General features: G+C 35.9%; 1 protein-coding gene across 2 annotated transcripts in view; it reads left to right on the top strand.

Annotated features, from left to right (window-relative positions):
• The window catches only part of LOC105060669 (probable amino-acid acetyltransferase NAGS2, chloroplastic), a 38134-nt gene extending 30340 nt beyond the window's left edge, over positions 1-7794 (top strand). The window contains exon 11 of one of the 2 annotated variants that reach the window (XM_010944462.3): positions 7482-7794. In XM_010944462.3, coding sequence (XP_010942764.1) covers positions 7482-7635 — 154 coding nt within the window. In that variant the 3' untranslated portion in view covers positions 7636-7794. The remainder of the gene's footprint in view (positions 1-7481) is intronic. The other variant, XM_019845849.2, reaches the window with a different exon arrangement.
• The last annotated feature ends 11682 nt before the right edge of the window (positions 7795-19476 follow it).

Genomic DNA, 19476 nt, shown 5'->3' with positions numbered 1-19476 from the left:
TCGTGGGGAGCCGATTTCATATAGACGACGGGCTCCTAGAGGTCGTCCAGCACATGATGCAGCTGCGAACGATCTTGCACGTGGAGTAGGGTCCATGGATGTATCTGGATCATCCTCGCATTATGGATCCTATTATCCACAGCCACCTTATGATCCATATGCATATGGTGCATCCGAGGCATCATCTTCTAGTGGTTACTACCCTATGCAGCCTGGAGCATCTTACGAATCAGATTTTGCTACTGGCATATTTGGATGGGCTCCTCCACAACTATACCATCATCTCGAGGATACTTTTCAGAGTCAGAATTTTAGCGAGAGGTCTGAGATGTCTTACAATCCAGAGAGGATGCCTTATGGGATGATGAATATTCAAAAGTACGGTGCAGCTTGGCTAGAGGGTTGGACTGATGTCCCTTCAGACTATGTTGATGATCCAGATATCTACGAGCGTCAAAGACACTCGACAAAAAATTAAATGCAGAGCACATCTTAAGGTTCGTATATCAGTTATTGCGCTTTGTACTTAAATATTTAGATACATTTTAATGCGTATTTTATATATTTTTTCTTTAGTTTTAAGATGACATAGTTGAAATATAATGTAAATACATATATGTTTGAAATTTTGGATCAAGAGTCTTTGTACCGCAATCTAACTCCAAATTGAATCCAAATATGTCAATAATATGCAATATAATGCCATATTGAGGTTGTATTTATCAATTATTAACTTTAAAAATCTAAAAAAAAAAATTTGAAAATCGAAAAAAATTGTGTACCGGTACCGGACCGGTACGCCCGGGCGTACCATGTATCGGTATGGTACGGTACCGATACTGTACCGTACCGGTCCGGCACCGGCACGCCGTCCGGTACCGGTACAACAAACCTTGGTTTGTACTCTTCTTGATATGCAAATCCATAAAACTCTGCAAATTTAGGTACTCCATAGCATTAGCTTAGTCTTGCTCAAGTTGAACCTCCTATCATTTCCAATGAAATTGACTTCACAGCTTTCAAATATCATATCAATAGCAAACTCCATGTGTGTGTACATGATCTGCATTTCTGATACCTAGTAATTAACAAGGTCAGATACTTTTTATGAATTTTAATCTGTCTTCACTATAAATAATCCTGTTTATAATTCATAATGTTCATCTTTTACTTTATTCATGTCATGTGATTTCTGATTGAAGTCAAAGAGACCATAAATAAAATTGTCAATCGATCTATTTACATGAGACAGGACTCCCTTATCATTCCAAGTCCATTATGCTCTTTTTTAAATTTTCGAAGTCTGTTGTGAGTTAATGAAGATGATTACAATAGCTGTTATATGTTTCAGTTCTAAGGAAAGAAACTGATTCCATGCCTAGTTAGGATTATTGGGAGGTGTACATTGTAGCGTTAGTCTAGGATCAAGTGTGGAAGATTTGAAATCTGAAAAATATGTTTGCAAGATTTTCCACTTGTTTGTGCCGGGATTTTCAATCATTGTTACATTAAATCAAGTGTTTACCTCTAACAAGTTAATCATTTTTTTTATTATCTTAAGGAAAAGGGAGGGCCAAAGACCTTTCCAACTTTCACTAAGAAAGTGAGAGTACACATCAAAGAACAGCCCTTTTGGACTGGGAGAAGAGAGAAAAGGTACATAAGTAGGGAGGAGGAAGAGCTGGGTGGAAACTGTCTACACCTCAACCCCATGAAACCCCCTACTTAATAGTGAATGTTGAGCTTAGGGAACAGCTGAGCTACAACGAAGAGCCACTTTGAAATCTGAAGGCGGAAGTGGAAATTCCACACAACAAATTACTTCTTAATTGTTGTGGATTGAACAGTTTAGCATGTTGATATTGGGTGCATCCATTCAATTTGGGGATGATGAAAATGTGATAAATCATTTGTCCACCAAAGGAAGTTTATCCTAGATATGATGAGTGAGGCAATGCCCTTGTAACATCTTCTCAAGTGATGTCAATATCCACAATGAACTGTTATTTCTGGAGATAGCCAAGGGCATGCATGAAGAAGCCTATTTTTGAAAGAACAATTTGAACCATACTTAACAGTTCTATTAGAGATAGCTAGTTTCTTGAAGGGAAGATGATTCTGTCAAACTATTGTTCTCCATGAAGTAAGTTAGCCTTCTTCTAGTTGCACCAGAGATTTAGATGACGCTTAGGGCCAACAAGAAAAAAGCATGATATATGCTTAAAGTCAATTAGCTTTCTTCTATCTGTGACAGAGATTCGATGACATTCAGGTGAAACAAGAAAAACTGCATAAATGTAGGCTTTTATCTGGATTGAATCGAGAATCCTCTCCAGTACTGTGCAGGAATTATCCTCATTGGCTCTGTGAAACAATTACTTTATAGAGGATAGAGTGCGTGTGGATGTCATCGCAATTGTGATTTCTCCTGATGAAAGAGAAGCCTTTGCATTTATGTTAGCATTACAATAAAAGAAAAATGTTTATGTTATCACATATCATGAAATTACCAGGGTAGGGACAGCTAACATTAGCTCATGAGGACATGGTGAACAAGGTTGAGACTGCTGAAGTCACAAAGGTCTTGGTTTTGGATTCATTATTTTACATAAGGTATAGGTAGCAGCAACACTATCTAGGTTTCTGAACTTTCATAACAAAACCAATGATGTTATAGTTTATTTGATTCCATTTAGTCCCCTTAATGTCTGCACTAGTGGGAAGCAGTAGATGTTTTTTCATCTGAGCTGAATTAGCTACCCCAGAGGATTTGTTGTCTTGAGAGCTTTTATGTTCTCGAGAAAAACAACCAAAAATGTCTTCATTTTCCTCTATCCTTCTAGTTACTTGTGGATCACTTCCTACCTCTTCCTAACTTATTGGTTCTCAACTGGCCTAGCAACATTTGTGATTCCAAAGGCACCCCTAGACACAGAAGACTAGCACAGTATTCAATTTGACTCAGGAGCAGGCTCGGTTTATAAGTGAAAACTAGCTCATCTTACACTTATCCATGAATCTAATTATCATGTAAGCTTCTTTAGTTATTGATGAATGTAATTGTCACTCTTTTTCTTTCCATGATCTGCATTCTGCAGATTATGAAGAAAATTTGGAAAGATATCATCTTGATAATGCTATAATTTATGGAGAATTGTCATGTCTTAGGCCTAGATTCACTTGTTTGATAGCACGCATGTGCTATGCATCTAGTTTTAGGAACAAGTACTTTAAGATCAAGGTTTTAAAAACCAAACCGGCCTGGTATCAATTTCTAGCCAAACCAGTACAATACGGAGCATCCCATATTGAGATGATATGGACCTTCATTCCAGTACCATACCAAGGCCGCCAATTTTTTTTTTTTTTCATTACCTTTTATGTTTTTATGCGCAACATGTTTAGGCTAGCATGTTTTGTATTTTTTAATGTTGAAATAATGTTTTTAAAGTCTTTGTGATAATTGAGTGTCAGTATCATCACGGACACTGAATTATCAATCAACCAACAAGATTTATGAGTGAAGAATGGCAAATACAATATACTGTTGAAAAAGGAAAATCATAACTTTAATAGTTTGATCCTATGTAGAATGTTGATGCCTCTCATATACATCCGGGTCTTGTTGGTAGTTTGGACCTGGAATATTATACAAGATTGGATATTGCCCCCATTGGGTCATAAGATATCGCATAATGACCAGTCTATGGCTCCTAAGACTGCAGATGTGCATACATCTAGTACTCATTAGAGCTTGGCCACACCTGCTTAGGATAGTAGGAAACAATACTATGATCTTGACAATAGTCAAGATTCATTCTATCCGTGTGATGCACCAGGAGATCCACTTCCAGCATATGATGAGATCTACTATCCACTATAGCTATCTAATGCACTTGCAAATATCATTAGTCTTGACACCCTCCAACCTATGTAACAACTCCCAAGTCTCTTGATATCGCTTCTCATCTCCTTTTGTTCCATGTCTCATCTTTTCATTTAAAACATAATTTAAAAGTTTTGCCGCTTTCATTTATGAACAAAATGCAAGATAATAGTTTCGAATATTTCAGTCTTTATCAAACACATATCCATGTTTTTAACAAAAAACTCTTTTTTAGAATTTTTTAGCTATTTCTTTAAAAATAGATTGAAATCAGAAAATTGTATGTTAATCAATGAAATTAGATGGCAATTTTAAGACTCATCATGTTAATTATCAATGCATGTTCTATGTTTACATTTAACTAATAATTTTCAATTTTCTATTTATTTTTCCATTAAAAAATAGGAAAATCAACTAAACACTGATGCATGACAATCAAGTTTAAGAATTACATTAATATTTTAGGACAACTAGAGATAATTTTTAGATTTTTAAGGAACTTGTGACTCTTTAATTATTTCCTTGATTGCACATATTTTCACGAAGATATCTAGAAAAAAATTGTAGCATGTACATACAATGAATGCAAGCATGCTACATTTTTGGGACTAAAATTCTCATATTTTTATTAATTTCAATACAGAAAAAATTAAAAAAAATATTGGTCAAAAAAATAAAAATCACCATGTTATAGGATGCTATCCATCCTACAACCTATCCAAAATTCAAATTGGAGAAATAAATGTCACGTCTCGAACCCAGCATGCACGTCAGATACATGATGGCGATACACTCCTTAGGACAAGATCCTAAAGAATATGCAAGGCCTTAGAATTTCATTACAACCTCAAGATCTTGTGAACTATTGATCTCAATTCTTAACAAATATCCCACATTAATAAATATCAAAACTTATATAATTTACAAAACTTGGTCATCCAACTGTTATTGATGGTGCTCTATTTAATCAATCATTTCCAATTGTGATCCTAATCTTAACCACGTATAAGCATCCTGTAACTTTGAAAAATAAAAAAAAGAAGGGGGTTGTAAGCTTTATAGCTCAGTAAGAATTCCATTACACGTACACCAATATAATAATATAATTCAACATAATAAATGAACAATTATCAAAGAGAAATCTTAAGTCACAAAATCTTGTGTCAGATATGCAATATAACTCAACAGTTTTATATATATATATATATATATATATATATATATATATATATATATATATATATCACAAATCATATATTATTACAAATCCATCATAAATATCACATGTATGTTCATGCGTTTTATTATTTATAATTCATTAACATTTTTCAAATCAATCATCGTCTTTCCATTTGGACTAATCATAGTCGCGCTTTGGCCCGCAATTGCCAAACCATAAACATGCTTCGGCCCGTGGTGGCAATCCATAATATCCGCTCTTCGGCCCGCGTTAGCAATCCATAATAACTGTGCTTCGGCCCGTAGTGGCAAACCATAATAACTGCGCTTCGACCCTCGGTGGCAAATTAAGATATCCGCACTTCGATCCATGGTGACAAACCAAGATATCCGTGCTTCGACCTGCAGTGCCAAATCACTGTCATGATTCGGCCCATGACTAGCAATCCAAGATGTCACGATTCGGCCTGTGATTGGCAACCCACATCATGACCAGTTCAAATCCTCTTTCTCAATCAACAATTATTCAATAATTTATATTAAATTATTATTTAATTCTAAAACATCAGATATTATGTTTCCAACAATCAAAATAGTCAACATATGATATAAATATAGCAAAGAATCATACATTCGATGTGAAACCAAAAATATCATCATGCATAATACAGAAAAATCATATATATAGGTGATTGTGTAAAGGGACCCTTACCTCTATCGGTCTCAGACTCAAGTATAGCTATCGGTCAACCCTTCGATTTATAAACTTGGGATCAAGGTGTTCCGCTCAACATCTTCTATAGATAATTGCACATCTACATAATCAAGACCAAGCATAAATATTCATAAATGATTATAGATTGTAGAAATCGTGGTAAACAATCCTAACACTACAGGTCCAAGACTTCTCACAGCATTCAACTGGTCAATCTAAGCATACCTATACATCTAGACCCTCTACTAGTCCATCAGATTTTAGAGAGAAATTCATAGAGAGAGAGAGAAACAATCTAGAGAGAGAATTTCAGGAAGAGAAAGTAGAGAGAGAAAATTATAGAGAGAGAAGGTAAAGGAGGAGAGGGAAAAGAGAGAAAGGTCCCTCTTTTTTTTCTTTTTCCTTTTTTTCTTTTCTTTTTCTTTTTCTTTTCTTTTTTTTTCCCTTCTTTTTTTCTCGTTTTCTTTCTTCTTCGTTGAAACAGGAGGGGATGTTTTGAGGCCAGCCACCTCCCATGGCAGCAACCCTAGATGAGCAGTGACCCCTCGCGGTGGCGGACCCCCGGTGACCTCGGCCTTCCATAGCCAATCATGGCTGACGACAGCGACTGCTTCGGTGAAAGGAAAAAAGAAAGCAAAAATAGGGGAGGTTGATCCTCTATGAAATCCGATGGCCGATGGCTCAATCCAGCCGTCAAGGACTTTTTGTTGCTCGAAAAAAAAAAAGAGAGGAAGGAGAATAGAAGATCTTTACCTCAACTCCGGTGGTCGATTGATAGTGACTCACTGAAAATCATTCGACGGAAAGAACCCTCTAAACCCACAATTTCGCAGATTGTTGACTGAGGATTTGGGCGACACTTTGGATGCCCCTAGGATCCTTCTTCTGGTCGGATTCGAAGTGGACTCCTTCGGTTTTCATTTTTTTTTTGCTCTAAGATTTGTGCGGGGACTAAAAATCAGGATCTTTGCAAAAAATGTAGGTTTTCTTCTTTTATTTAACTTTTGCCAACTTTGGGCCGAAAAAGAGAGATCGAAGAGTCTCACCCCGAAAGGCATGCTCTTCCATGCTGTAGTAACGGCAATCCCTCCATGGTGAGAGGAAAAACCTTCCTCTCTTTCTCTCTCCTCTCTCTCTTCTCACATTATGGGGTCCGAAGGGCCTTCCACGATGCCTAAAGGCATCTCTAAACCTACCTAGCCCTCTATTTCCTTAAGAAAGACAAATCATGGGGCATCCTGGTTGAGGCGGTCTCGTACCAATAATATTGGTATCAATATTGGTTGGGACCTGCCTGGTTAGGCTGGGATGACTGATATAAGTGTCTCCTGGCTAAACCAGGTTTTATACCAGCCTGTAGCAAACCATCCAGGCTGAGATGCCCCATATGGGACTGGTTCCAGCAACCCAGGCCCTATCCCATTCCAATGGTATTTCAAACCTTGTTGAGATTGTTATGACTTAAAGACAACTATTTCAGAAAATCTATATTATTTATTTCTGACCTTAATATTCTTATCACAATTTGTCACCCATTTTTTGCCTTATATCTTAACACGTATTAACAACTACAAACAAGTGTTGCACTAACAAATATCAACTGTTCTTTGAATAATATCTGCAGACATCATTTGGAGGAAAAAGAGTTCGGTTTTGCTGTTGATTCAATGATCTTATTTTCCTTTTTTAAATATGATGCAGGTTTGTGAGGCGTGGTTTCTCAGAATGTTCTATAGAGTCCATTCCAGATGAAAGGAGGAAAAAAATCAATTTCTTATGTGGATCAAAATATTATATGAAGAATCTACAACCAGAGCAAGGTGGGATTACCATGAACAGGTTTGCCTTTAGGTGATAGATGATATGTACTTCTAATGGCTAAGTTATCAGTAATTGGTAACAGATGGCCGGTTATGTATTATAACTCTACTGTCATCTAATTTCAGTGATATACCATACATGGAATGTCAATCTTTCCATCATTAATGAAAATCTTCGTATTAGCATGCTAACATATGATGAGAACGAAAGCTATTATTGAATGAGCAGTATCATTCATTTTCTGATTAGGAAACGAGATTACCCTTGTGAGTATTTTTTGGAACCTTTATTGTGCAGAGACATTTGAATATTCATAGTGTGCAGGGGGAAAATTTTGGAGATTGTTCAGGATCATCATTTATAGGACCAAAATTAAGAGCCCGATTAGCTTAGAGGTTCTTGCACATGGCTATCTAAAGAATGAGCATATCTTCTTCATATGTATCAACTAGTAATCATGTCCTTCACATACAAATCATCAATAAGTATCACATAGCTAAGTTTGCAGCCTTCAGAGATAGAAATGTGCCTATTAAGTTCACAATTATTCTTTCTAGATCCAAAATTTGGGATAGTTTACAAACCCGCCCATGCCCCCTGCGGCGCCTTTCCCCATTAGAAGTAAATAAAGAAAAAAAATGGCAAGGCATCCTTTGCGTAATTCATGTTGGCTTGCTCTGCTGGGGCCATTGATATCCACATAAAGTTTCAGTAACCCTTTGATGATCTTTACTGATTACAAGAAGGTTCATCACCTTTTTCCGGTCAAGGAAAATTTCCTGGTCCTATAAGTACTAAAGATATCTAACATGATACGTAAATAATACGATCTCCTGGAAGGACTCATAGATTTTATGGAATGAGGTAAAATATAAAACATAGATTAATTGAAGGAGATTGAAAACTATGGGATGAGATTGCAGTTATAGTTTTTGTGTCTGTAGCTGAAGGAAATTGAAGATTATGTGATCAGGTGACAGAATTAGTTTGCATGCAAACACCTTGTCTGGATGTTAGTGCATGAGTGATTTGCCTATCGAAAAATGAAGACATGACAAGATAATATTGTAGAGAAAAAATTTGCTTGTTTGAATCTTAATCCCCACTATCTTAAAATCAGATAAATTATTAGTCTTAAATTTATGCTGAGGCTACTTAGTAATGACAAATAATGAAAAAATAAAGCCTGACAGAATGAAAGAATAAACCTTGGGAACTTTTCTGAGCTTTCGGTGGACTCTAAAACAAAATTTCCAAGTCAACCTAAGTGCTGTAGAAGTTTCTTGAGTTGTTGAGGACCTAATATATGCAAGTACTAGAAGTTTCTCAAGTTTGGGAACAAACCTAATCCTCTGAGACCATTTTTTGGTTAAATAATTTATTAGAGAAATATTACTAGCTTCAGGTCGAAATATGCAATCTGTCAGTGTGAATTTTATAATGAATTATTTCTTCCGTATATGTATACATTCATATTAGTGTGTAATGTGTCCAATTGCCTATCTAACTAATTGTATGACCAAACAACACACGTTATTCTCTAAAATTACATTATTCCTGAACTATTAATCAAATTGTGAAATTTATTTTGCATAGATCAATTGTAACTTGTTTGCAGGATATCTGTAGAGTATAGAGCATTCATTGATTTACATTATTGAATACTGTCACCTCATATAAGAGGGTGGGCCTCGGTGCAATGATAAAATTGCTCCATTGTGATCTGAGTGTCGCAAGTTTGAAATCAACCTCTCTGCATGCAGGGATATGACTCTGTATATTTATCATTCGCCAAACCTCACACTAGTGGGAGCCTTGCGCATTGAGTCACCTTTGTTTACCTCTTGTACTTATTGATTTGGTATTTGTTGATCTGGCAATAACTAATAATAGTTAGGCTGTTTATAACTAATAGTGATTGGATCTTATTGTTCGTGAAGTTTTTTAGATTAATTTAAATATAAAATATATAATTTAAATAATACCATATTAGGTTTTCTAAAAATTGTTTTCATATTAAGACTCGACATGTATGATGATGATCTGAAAACAAAGAATAAGCATTTTTTTCCAAAATGTATGTCAACTTTTCTTCTACTGGGACTCTCTGGAATATCACAGATCACAATCAGAATATTCAATATTCTCGGAAATCTAAAATGAAAACTAGTCTTTAGTAACAGAATGCAAATTAATATCAGCTTAACAGATTGTGCGACAAAAATCAAACTTTTATGCAATTTGATAATGGTTATGGTTTTTGATTTCAACTGATCAGAGCATTTCTTCAGGAATTCTGTTAGAATGAATAAAAGATGCAGTTAGTTTGATGACCTACTTTTCTGGGCATACACATAAACCAGATTTAAATGACCTTCCGTCCATATCAGTGATCCTTCTACACTCAACATGGCAAAGTAGTGTCTGTTTTCTTTTTGTTGTTGCAAGTTGAGACACTGCAAGACCAGTAGAAGTTTGCAAATGACAATGCTAGCATTTTCTTATTCCCTTTGCAATCAGTGCAAGAACTGCAGAAGCTATTCTCTCTTCGAATGTTTTAGTTTACATTCTAAGCACTCTTGTGGCTTATGTTGCACATCTGAAACATGTATGTCTCGAGTTTTTACAGGATCAATTACACTTTGACATACCCATCGCTTCTTGATTGGACAGATTCCTTTGTTTTTTTTTTCATGTATGAAGTTTCGTGGGGAAAAAAAATACTTATAATGATTACATAATGATTATCACAAGTAACCAAACAGATACAATACGTTCTGTAAATTAAACAAATCCATATGACACATACCATCTAAAACATATACATAATAATTGGTTGAAATTGCTGGACATGCATAACCATGTGTATACATCTTAAAAAAAAAATAAAAGGCAATTATATAATACCAAAATAGAGAAATCGCTGCATTTCAATAAGTGTGTAACATGAATGAGATTTGGAATATGGATTCATAAGTAGAAGATCGTTGTGTATTTTCAGAAATTAGCATTTCTTTTATCTCTGAAATTCTCAAATATTATTACTTAGTGGATATCTTCATGGAATAATAATTATTTTGTTTCAATCTGAAGTTTCTTTTACGTTCCTATGTCCTCACTTTCAAAGGATAGGACTCCTGTTGGTTCACGGATTTGCATTTCTATTTTTTCAGTGTCATGTAATTTTCATAGTATTAGAGTTGCTTCCGAGCATCGAATTCATAGTGCTACGGATTTAGTTTATCCTTTTTGATAGAAAGGATAAATTGCCATATTACTTGATGTCCAAATATATTACTGGATGCCTCCTTATATACACAAGAGGTAAATTAAGTCAGGCAAGTACCAACCTACGACTACGCATATACAACTTATACACAACTCATGTACATTTCATCCAAATCTTACTAGAAAGAAAAGCTAGCTAGGTGTATCTTGACACCCATGTACAACTCACCCAAATCTTACCGTAAAGGAAAGCTAGTTCGGTGTATCTTAACAATTAATATACAACTGTCTAACATTCTCCCGCAAGCTGAGCATCCGGTAGATGGATGTGAAGATTGGTGTAGAGAGTATGAAAGCGCGATGTAGATAGTGGTTTAGTGAAGATATCAGCCAATTGCTTGTCAGAGGAAATATGAAACATGGACAGCTCGTCACACTGCAGTTTCTTTCGAAGAAAATGATGATCAAGTTCAATATATTTAGTGCAAGCATGGAGAACAGGGTTAGCAACAAGATAGGTTGCACTAAGGTTGTCACAATATAATTGAGAAGCCTCTTTGAACATCGATGGTTCCTATAGAAAATCAGAACAAGAAGATACAAGCAATGCAGAGGGAACAGCCTAAGAAGAGGACTGATATCTAAGAATCATATGGTGCGAGCGTTGTAGAATAGGACAAGGTTGTCTAGGAGGTTTAGGGTCAGCAGTAATATTGGATTGGGTAGAATTTACCTGGGGGGTGTGGGAACCAGAGTAGATTCAGGAGGAGTTCGTATCCAAGTGCGTTGATACACAATCCGAACCGATGATCAATCCACATGACTACCAACAGGAACCTCCGCAAAACTGTTAGTATCCATAGTAGGAGCAGGAGAACAAGTAGCAACAGCACTAGGTGAATCTAGGGCTAGATCAGATGCAGATGCAAATGCAACGATGTTGTCATTGATATCAAAATGTGACATGTGAAATACCAACTCAAAAATGGAGCAGGCAACGGAGGGATCTAAATCATGTTGTGGATGTGAGACAAAAAATTCAGTTTATTTAAGTCACCAGCAGTAGGCATGTCATGTGATTGCTTTGAAAAGGACTGTAAACAAGTGTAGGAAAATACAAACTCAACAAACACAACATGATGAGAAATGAGAACTTTACCATAAGGAGGATATAAACAGTGAAATCCCTTGTGATGCTCAGAAGGGCCAAAAAAACACAAGGTAGAGACCGTGGATGGAGCTTATGTGATGCAATATCCTGAATGTTCGGATAACAAAAACACCCAAAAACTCTGATAACATTCACATCAGGAGGAGAATATCCATGTAATTTTTGATAAGCAGTGGAGCCATTCAAAACAGTCAATGATGGAGTGCAAATTAAAAGAAATACAGCATAGTGTAGGGCTTCAGTCCAAAACTGTACTGGCAATGGCAGATTGAAATAAAAGAGGGCGAATAGCATTTGCTATGTGTCTATTTTTGCACTCAGCAATGCCATTTTGCTGAGACATATAGAGGCACGATAATCGATGAAAAATATCATTGACACTCAGAAAATCAATAAAAACCTTATTAACAAACTCTTTTCCCTCATCAGAATAAAAGTAACAGATATTTGCTTTGTAAATATTTTTTAACATGGCATGAAATATCACAAAGTTATCATAAACTTCATGTTTAAATCTAAAAGTATATACCCAGACATATCAAGAAAAATCATCAACAAACAACACATAATACCGATATCCAAAGGGAGAAAGAACAGATGATTGCCAAACATCAGAGTGAATTTGTTCAAATGGATAAGAAGATTTTGATTGAGAAATACTAAATGATAATTTGACATGCTTTCCAAGATGACAAGCATTACAATTATTGAATTGAAGAGACTTAACAGATGCATATGAAGCATTATTAATATCTTTCAAAAAACGAAGCAAAACATCACTACTGGGATGACCTAATCTCCTATGCCAAAGTTCAGGACTTAACTGGATAGCTGCTAATGCCATCTTATTTGTAACACTGACAATGAAAACTTGAGAAGCAATAGGATAAAGTGACGAGCCAAGACTACTGCACCGAAGAAGCTCCTTCCTTCTTCTTAAATCCTTCACAGAAAAGTCATGAATCAAATTTCATAGAACAGTTATCATCACGACAAAATTATCGAACAGATAACAATTTTTTTTAATGAAAGGAACGACTAAAATATTATGCAAAGGAAAGTTAGTATGAGGTGTATGCAGTCTAGATTCACCAACAGCATGAATAGCAATTTGTTCTTTATTTCCTACTAGAATATGATCACTATCGTGTTAAGGTTGAGAGTGTGAAAGTATACCTGAAGTGGCAGTCATGTGGTTCGTTGCCCCTGTGTCAGGGTACCACACCTCCTCGTCAAACTTATCCTGTGAAATACTCATGGCAGCAAAAGACTGTGGTATATCATAGGATATATAATTATGATTAAAGTGTTGTTTATACTCAAGTGTTGTGTGATTAAATTTACCACATATCTGGCATGTAGGGCAGATTGCTTCTGAAAGAAGGAAGGGTTAGGAGGAGTTCTGGGAGGTGGTGTGGCTCGATAGTGTGGATGTTACTGCTAGTAGTAGTTTGGCTGAACACCATATTGATAGTTAGTCATCTATCCCGATCCCTGGTGTCGTCCTCCACGATTGCCTCTGCCTCCACGAGATTGATCTTTGCAGCCACCTTGATTGCTTGGCCGACCATCACCACGTGCAACCACAAAGGCAGTAGAATGGCCAGTGGGAGGAGCGAAACTATGAAGAGCACTAAAGCACTAATCTTGCTGTTCCTCCTAAAGAAGTAGCAGGCGAAGTTCCTCAAGATTAGGAAGATTATCACACGTAGTAACAGTGGTAATGAAACTCCTGTACTCCTCGGAAAGTCTATGAAGAGCAGCCATCTGTCCTATGACTACTAATGGAGCGAAAACTCTGACTAATATCCTTAATTTTTAGGATATAGTCAGAGATAGACATAATGTCCTTCAAAAGGCGAAGCTCACTCTCTAACTGAAACTCCATAGTTGTGGTTTTGTCACCAGAGTGCTTCTCAATGGCAAGCCAAATATTTCCAGCAGTGTTTTTAGTACCAGAAAGAATATGTTGAAGCAAATTAGGGGACATGGTGGCAACGAGCCGCAACTGAATAGTGCTATCCTTATTCTGCTAGGTCTCAAATGCCGGATTAGGAAGACGATTTTTTTGAATCATCTTCAATAAATGCAGGAGGTGGGAGGCTGGTACCGTTCACATGTCCTAACACCTTAAAGATAGAAAGAACATTAGAAAAGACTTTCTTCCAAAGTAAGTTGTTCTCAATCAGCTCGATGGTGACAAGACTCTTGATGTTGATGACCAAAAGAGTCATAATAATGGAACTAGAAGTCATGGTCGAGATGGAACGGCCCGGCCCGGGGCGAGTGTGGCGTGGCGGCACAGCAGGGATTTAGGACGTGAGCCCTAATGCTCTAATACCACAATAGAAAAGATAAATCTGCTATATTATTTGATGCCTAAATATATTACAGGCTCCTTTTATACATAAGAGATAAACTAAATCAGGCAAGTGCCAACCTACGCCTACTTATATACAACTTATACATAATCCATATACATCTCATCCAAATCTTACTAAAAAGGAAAGCTAGCTAGGTGTATCTTGACATCCATGTACAAATCATCCAAATCTTACTAAAGAGGAAAGCTAGCTAGGTGTATTTTGACAACTAATATACAACTGTCTAACACTTTTATTTAATCACAAGTATTTCAGAAGAGTATTAGTTAAATTACTGGCAGCTTCCCTCTGTTTCTTACGGGCTTTCTCACCTTTGGTGAATAAAGCAATATTTTGGTTCACAAAGTTTAGGTTCTTTAACGACAAAATTGAAGAACTAACAAATCCACGTATGATTGGTCCATATCAACCTCCAAAAAGCAGGAACCCCATCATTAGTCTGCATCAATCCTAGCACGTGATTGATATGATAATTGTATTGGAAAACAGACCATTGCTTGATTCTTTTTATTTTATTTTCCCCCAAGATAATAAGTCACTCTGTTGCATCAAATTTTGTTATGTAAGGTCAGCTGATTAAGCTGCTTCTTTTTTTAACTTTTATATAGTTTCTTTTTTTCTACCTTTCAAAGAATGAATGTCTTTGGGGAGTGGTCTACGTCCTGGTGATCAACAGGACAGGAAAGGAAACAGCCTGCAAGCAAACATGTAATATAAAGGTACTATAATGATAGTGCTGCCTAGGTGCTATGTGCACCCCCATCTCAAATGAAACCACTACCATTACTAACAAATGGAACTACCATTAAGAACCAACTTAGGACTTCCTAAATTAAATAAAAATGTAAAATTTATGTGACATTTACATTCCTCTCCTTTTTTGAACAATTGGTAGGATGTGAATCATAAACTTTCTCGAGAAGCAAGTCTATATAGGAAATGTTTCTAACCAACTTAGCCTTGATATTGCTTAAAAATAGTGTTTTTATGATTGTTTTAACAAAAACAACTTTCTGAAAAAAATGTATTGTTTGGTGAGATTTGTAAAGTATTTAAAGCATATTTAGAAGAAGCTAGAAAACATAGCTTCTAGTTTCTCCTCTTTTATAAAGAGGAGGCAGCAACAAACATCTCCTCGCAATTCTTAGCCATTTATGTTTATCTCAAAAAAAATTCAGCATACCCATTTAAAGATTGCTCTACTTCTTTAATTATGATGTCATATACACGCGCACACATACAGCACCATTTTCGTGCTTCAAAAAGGAAAATAAAATATTTTATTAAATGCTGACCACTCTCACAGCATCGTGTTGGAGCTTAAAAGCACAAAAAAAGAGAGAAATGTTTTATGAAATTCTGGAACCCATGTATCCCATCCCTCGGACTGTCTCGAAACTGCACTATCCTAGTGCCACGTTGGATGTCAAGCAATAAGAAAAAAAAAATTCACCGATTGTTGGATCCATATCTATGCTATTTCTCTGTCCCTCCACAGAAGCTCCTCTTCTCTCTTGATAGATTAAGGTGTTTTTTTTTTTTTTTGGGTAAAGATAGATTAGGTGTTTATTCTTGGGATGTTTATGTAGAAGGTATTTGTGTTTTTTCTGTATGCATTTTTGTTTATTTCTGGAGGCGAGCGCAGGGAGGCAGCGAGCACTTACACAGGTTTCTTAATTTTAGTGAGTTTCTATTTATTTCACGAAGGTATATGTTTATTTTATTCTACTTTGTATTGACTTTGTTCAAATTTTATGTTTATTCTTCATTCTTGTTATTTATGGTGAGCAAGCCCCAGCGTGACTAAAGGTTAGTGGTTCGGTTTTTGTTTATTTCTACAGTATTTCTGTTTATTGCTGCAAAGTAGATATTTATTCTAGAAGATTCTTATTTATCCAGGAAGTATTTGTGTTTATTATGCGGGTATTTCTATTTATTTTTGGAGGCAAGGGCAAAGATTTTAAAAAAATACAGACATGAGTTTCAGCAATTAATGAATCTTTTTTCAATTTTTTAAAATCCAATGGGGAGTTGGGAGAGCAATGTTTTGAGACAATGAGAATGAACGACGAGATACATGAGTCCTAGCATTTAGTGAAATATTTTTTTTTTAAGCTCCAATGTGGTGCTGGAAGAGTGCTCAGCATTTAATGAAATATTTTCTTTTTTTTTAAGTTCCGACATGGCACTGGGAGAATAATTATTTAAGATAATTAGATTGAGGATCAAATGATCTATTAATAGTATAGTGGAATGCTAGATTTATGAGGATTCATGTCAATCAGATAGTTTTCGAAGGCAGCCTGATTTGCCTCCACATCCGATTGAATGGAATAAAAAATAATTTTACATATAATAAAAAATAATTTTCATTAGTATTATACATTGCCTCATGTGGATCATTAGATTCACTAATATGTTATTAATTTCTGTTGCATCTCTATGACCATAATCTTACTTAAAAATAAGAATATAACCACTAATGACCTCACTATATTGTATTTAAATATCTTTAGATGCAATACTTTTCTATTTTTTATTGTATCCAAGTTAGATGATGACCTTATGATTTTATGATAATATATTATCTTTATAATGATAGATGGACATATATTATTAGATTATTGTATAGCGATAGTATATCATAATATTAGTTTCAAAGAAATATTTTAAATAATAATTAGGCTATTATATCTATTATATTTTATTCTATTTCAATTATTTATTCTATTATATCTATTTCATGTATATTGTATTTAAAGCATCGCTGGAAAAAAGAGAAAAAGACAGCAATCTGTGGGATATGCAAGTATTTTCTAAATTGATTATTAAAAAATCCTTAATTAAATCACTTAGATATTAATCTTTTCTTCGATAAAATTGTAGCAACCTATTTAATTCCATCATTAATACATAATTGGATTGTTAAACTGAGTGTGCGAATAACTGGGAAGGAAACTTGGATGGGATGGAATGATCCAGAAGTTGTCATTCTTTAGAGACAAAGAAATTATATTGTATACATAGATTAACCATAAATTACTCGACTATCTTCTAATATATACATGGATTAAGCATAAATTATCCGGCTAACTTCTAATATATAAATCGAAAGCTTAGAGCGTGAAGCAAACTTGTAATAGATTGTGTTTCCTTTCTCCTTTCCCGGAGAATGGGGGGCTATACCCATATTCTACCAAGTATCTGACAGTCAATCTATTGCTTATAGGACCAGAATTTATTGTAGAAAAATCTCCCAAGGAGTCAGAAATTTTTGTAGAATAATATCATTCAAGAATCAAACCCTAGATCCCTTTGGAGATAGGAGGGTGCATCTTTTTTTTGATGAAAGAGGAGGGAGGATTCCCACCTTTGTTTATTGCTGGAAGGTATTTACAAGAGGCTTATCATTACAAAATGGTTCCATATATAGGAGACCCATTTCTCCCCGAGCTGGGGAGTTGACAAGACCTCGATGAAGTAATGCTCTTCCACTGATTCTCTCAACCAACATGGGACCAGGCCACACAAAGTGTGAGGGACAGTCCCCTGACACTCCTCCCTGGCTGTTTTCCCCTCATCACCGCGGCTTAAGCCTCAAGTCTCATCCTTCTACATTAGCATCCTTCCAAATGCTTTAATTTCTGCTTTCCATTTCCCCCTGTGAATAGATGTCCATTCTTTGAAGAGATTTACAGCTTTGTGAAGAGTTTTCTGTGCAGAGTGGGCCTCAAAACGAAATATGCTTCCATTTCTTTCTTTCCACACTGTCCCGCAAATGGCAATTACCAAGCAGTCCCTGGATACTTTTGAAATGTGTATGGGAATCTGATTTCTCCACCGGTTCCAATAGCTCCTCCATTGATTTTGGTAAGGCAGGTGTTTTAATTTTGGCTGTTAAATGTTGCCAAATCTCCCCGGTGTACTTACGCTCAAGGAATAAGTGTTTAACTGTTTCATCCTCCTCAACGTATAGTGGGCGTTGGAGTGGTGCATTCAGATTTCTTTGCCTCAGGTTGTCTGCCGTCAAGATCTTATTTCTGAGTAGTAACCAGTTGAAGATCTTAACCTTTTCCGGTACCGGAAGCCTCCAGAAATTTGAAAATTCTGTTGTTATTCCCCCGTGACTTAGAAAGAAATACCAATCTTTTGTTGAGTAGGTTTCGTCCTTTCCCCACTTCCATGCTACTGAATCTATTCCATGCTGAGGGATACATTGCTTATTTTCAATTCCAATAAGCTGAGCTCTCTTTCCCCCACTGTACCTAAGATATCTCTGAATAGACTTCTCTTATCTGTAATTACTCTTGCTTGAGCTACTGTAATTTCTGGATAAGAGGTGAGGAAATACAACCCTGCTAACTCATCACAAAGTGGAGTATCACCAATCCAATGATCATGCCAGAAGGACACGTTCTCGCCATTTCCGCATTGAAACTTAATGTTTTGTCTAAATGGCTGAATCACCTTCAAAACATTTTTCCAAATTGTTGAGGCAAACGTTGCTTCCTTACACTGTGTCATCCATGGTGCCTTATTTTGATAATGTAGTCTTCTTACCGGAGAGCTCCAATTGTTTGCGCTTTATTAGGAGACATTGATTGAATATTTTGAGGTTAATTACTCCCAAGCCGCTTAAATTTTTTGGACGACACACCTGGTTCCAATTTACCAGGTTAACACCTCTTGCATAGGAGGGTGCATCTTTGACTGTACTGGGATGTTTGGTGAAAAGAGAACTTTCTTAGTGAGTGAGAAAGAGAGAGCCCTTGCTTAGCATTTTTCCATGTTCAAAGAGCAAGCTTGCTCTAACTCAAATCTAGCATTATCTCTGTGGATGGAACATTATTGTTGATGTCTCATAATCTACCGGTTATCTTGCTTCTCTAAGCATTAAGACTTGTTTGGTTCGCGAGAAAAAAAGAAAGCATGAAATATTGTACCATTCCATACCACATTGGTACAGAACATATCATATCATATCATCTCGATCTCGTATCGGTATATCATATCATCTCGATCTCGTATCGGTATATCATTTCAGAATATACCGATACTATCATATCAAACCGTATATCGATATTACAGCAAA

Source organism: Elaeis guineensis, chromosome 13 (assembly GCF_000442705.2).
Source record: "Elaeis guineensis isolate ETL-2024a chromosome 13, EG11, whole genome shotgun sequence".
Classification (NCBI taxonomy): domain Eukaryota; kingdom Viridiplantae; phylum Streptophyta; class Magnoliopsida; order Arecales; family Arecaceae; genus Elaeis; species Elaeis guineensis.
The sequence above is the reverse complement of the archived record's forward strand: the minus strand, read 5'-3'. Positions and strand labels throughout refer to the sequence as shown.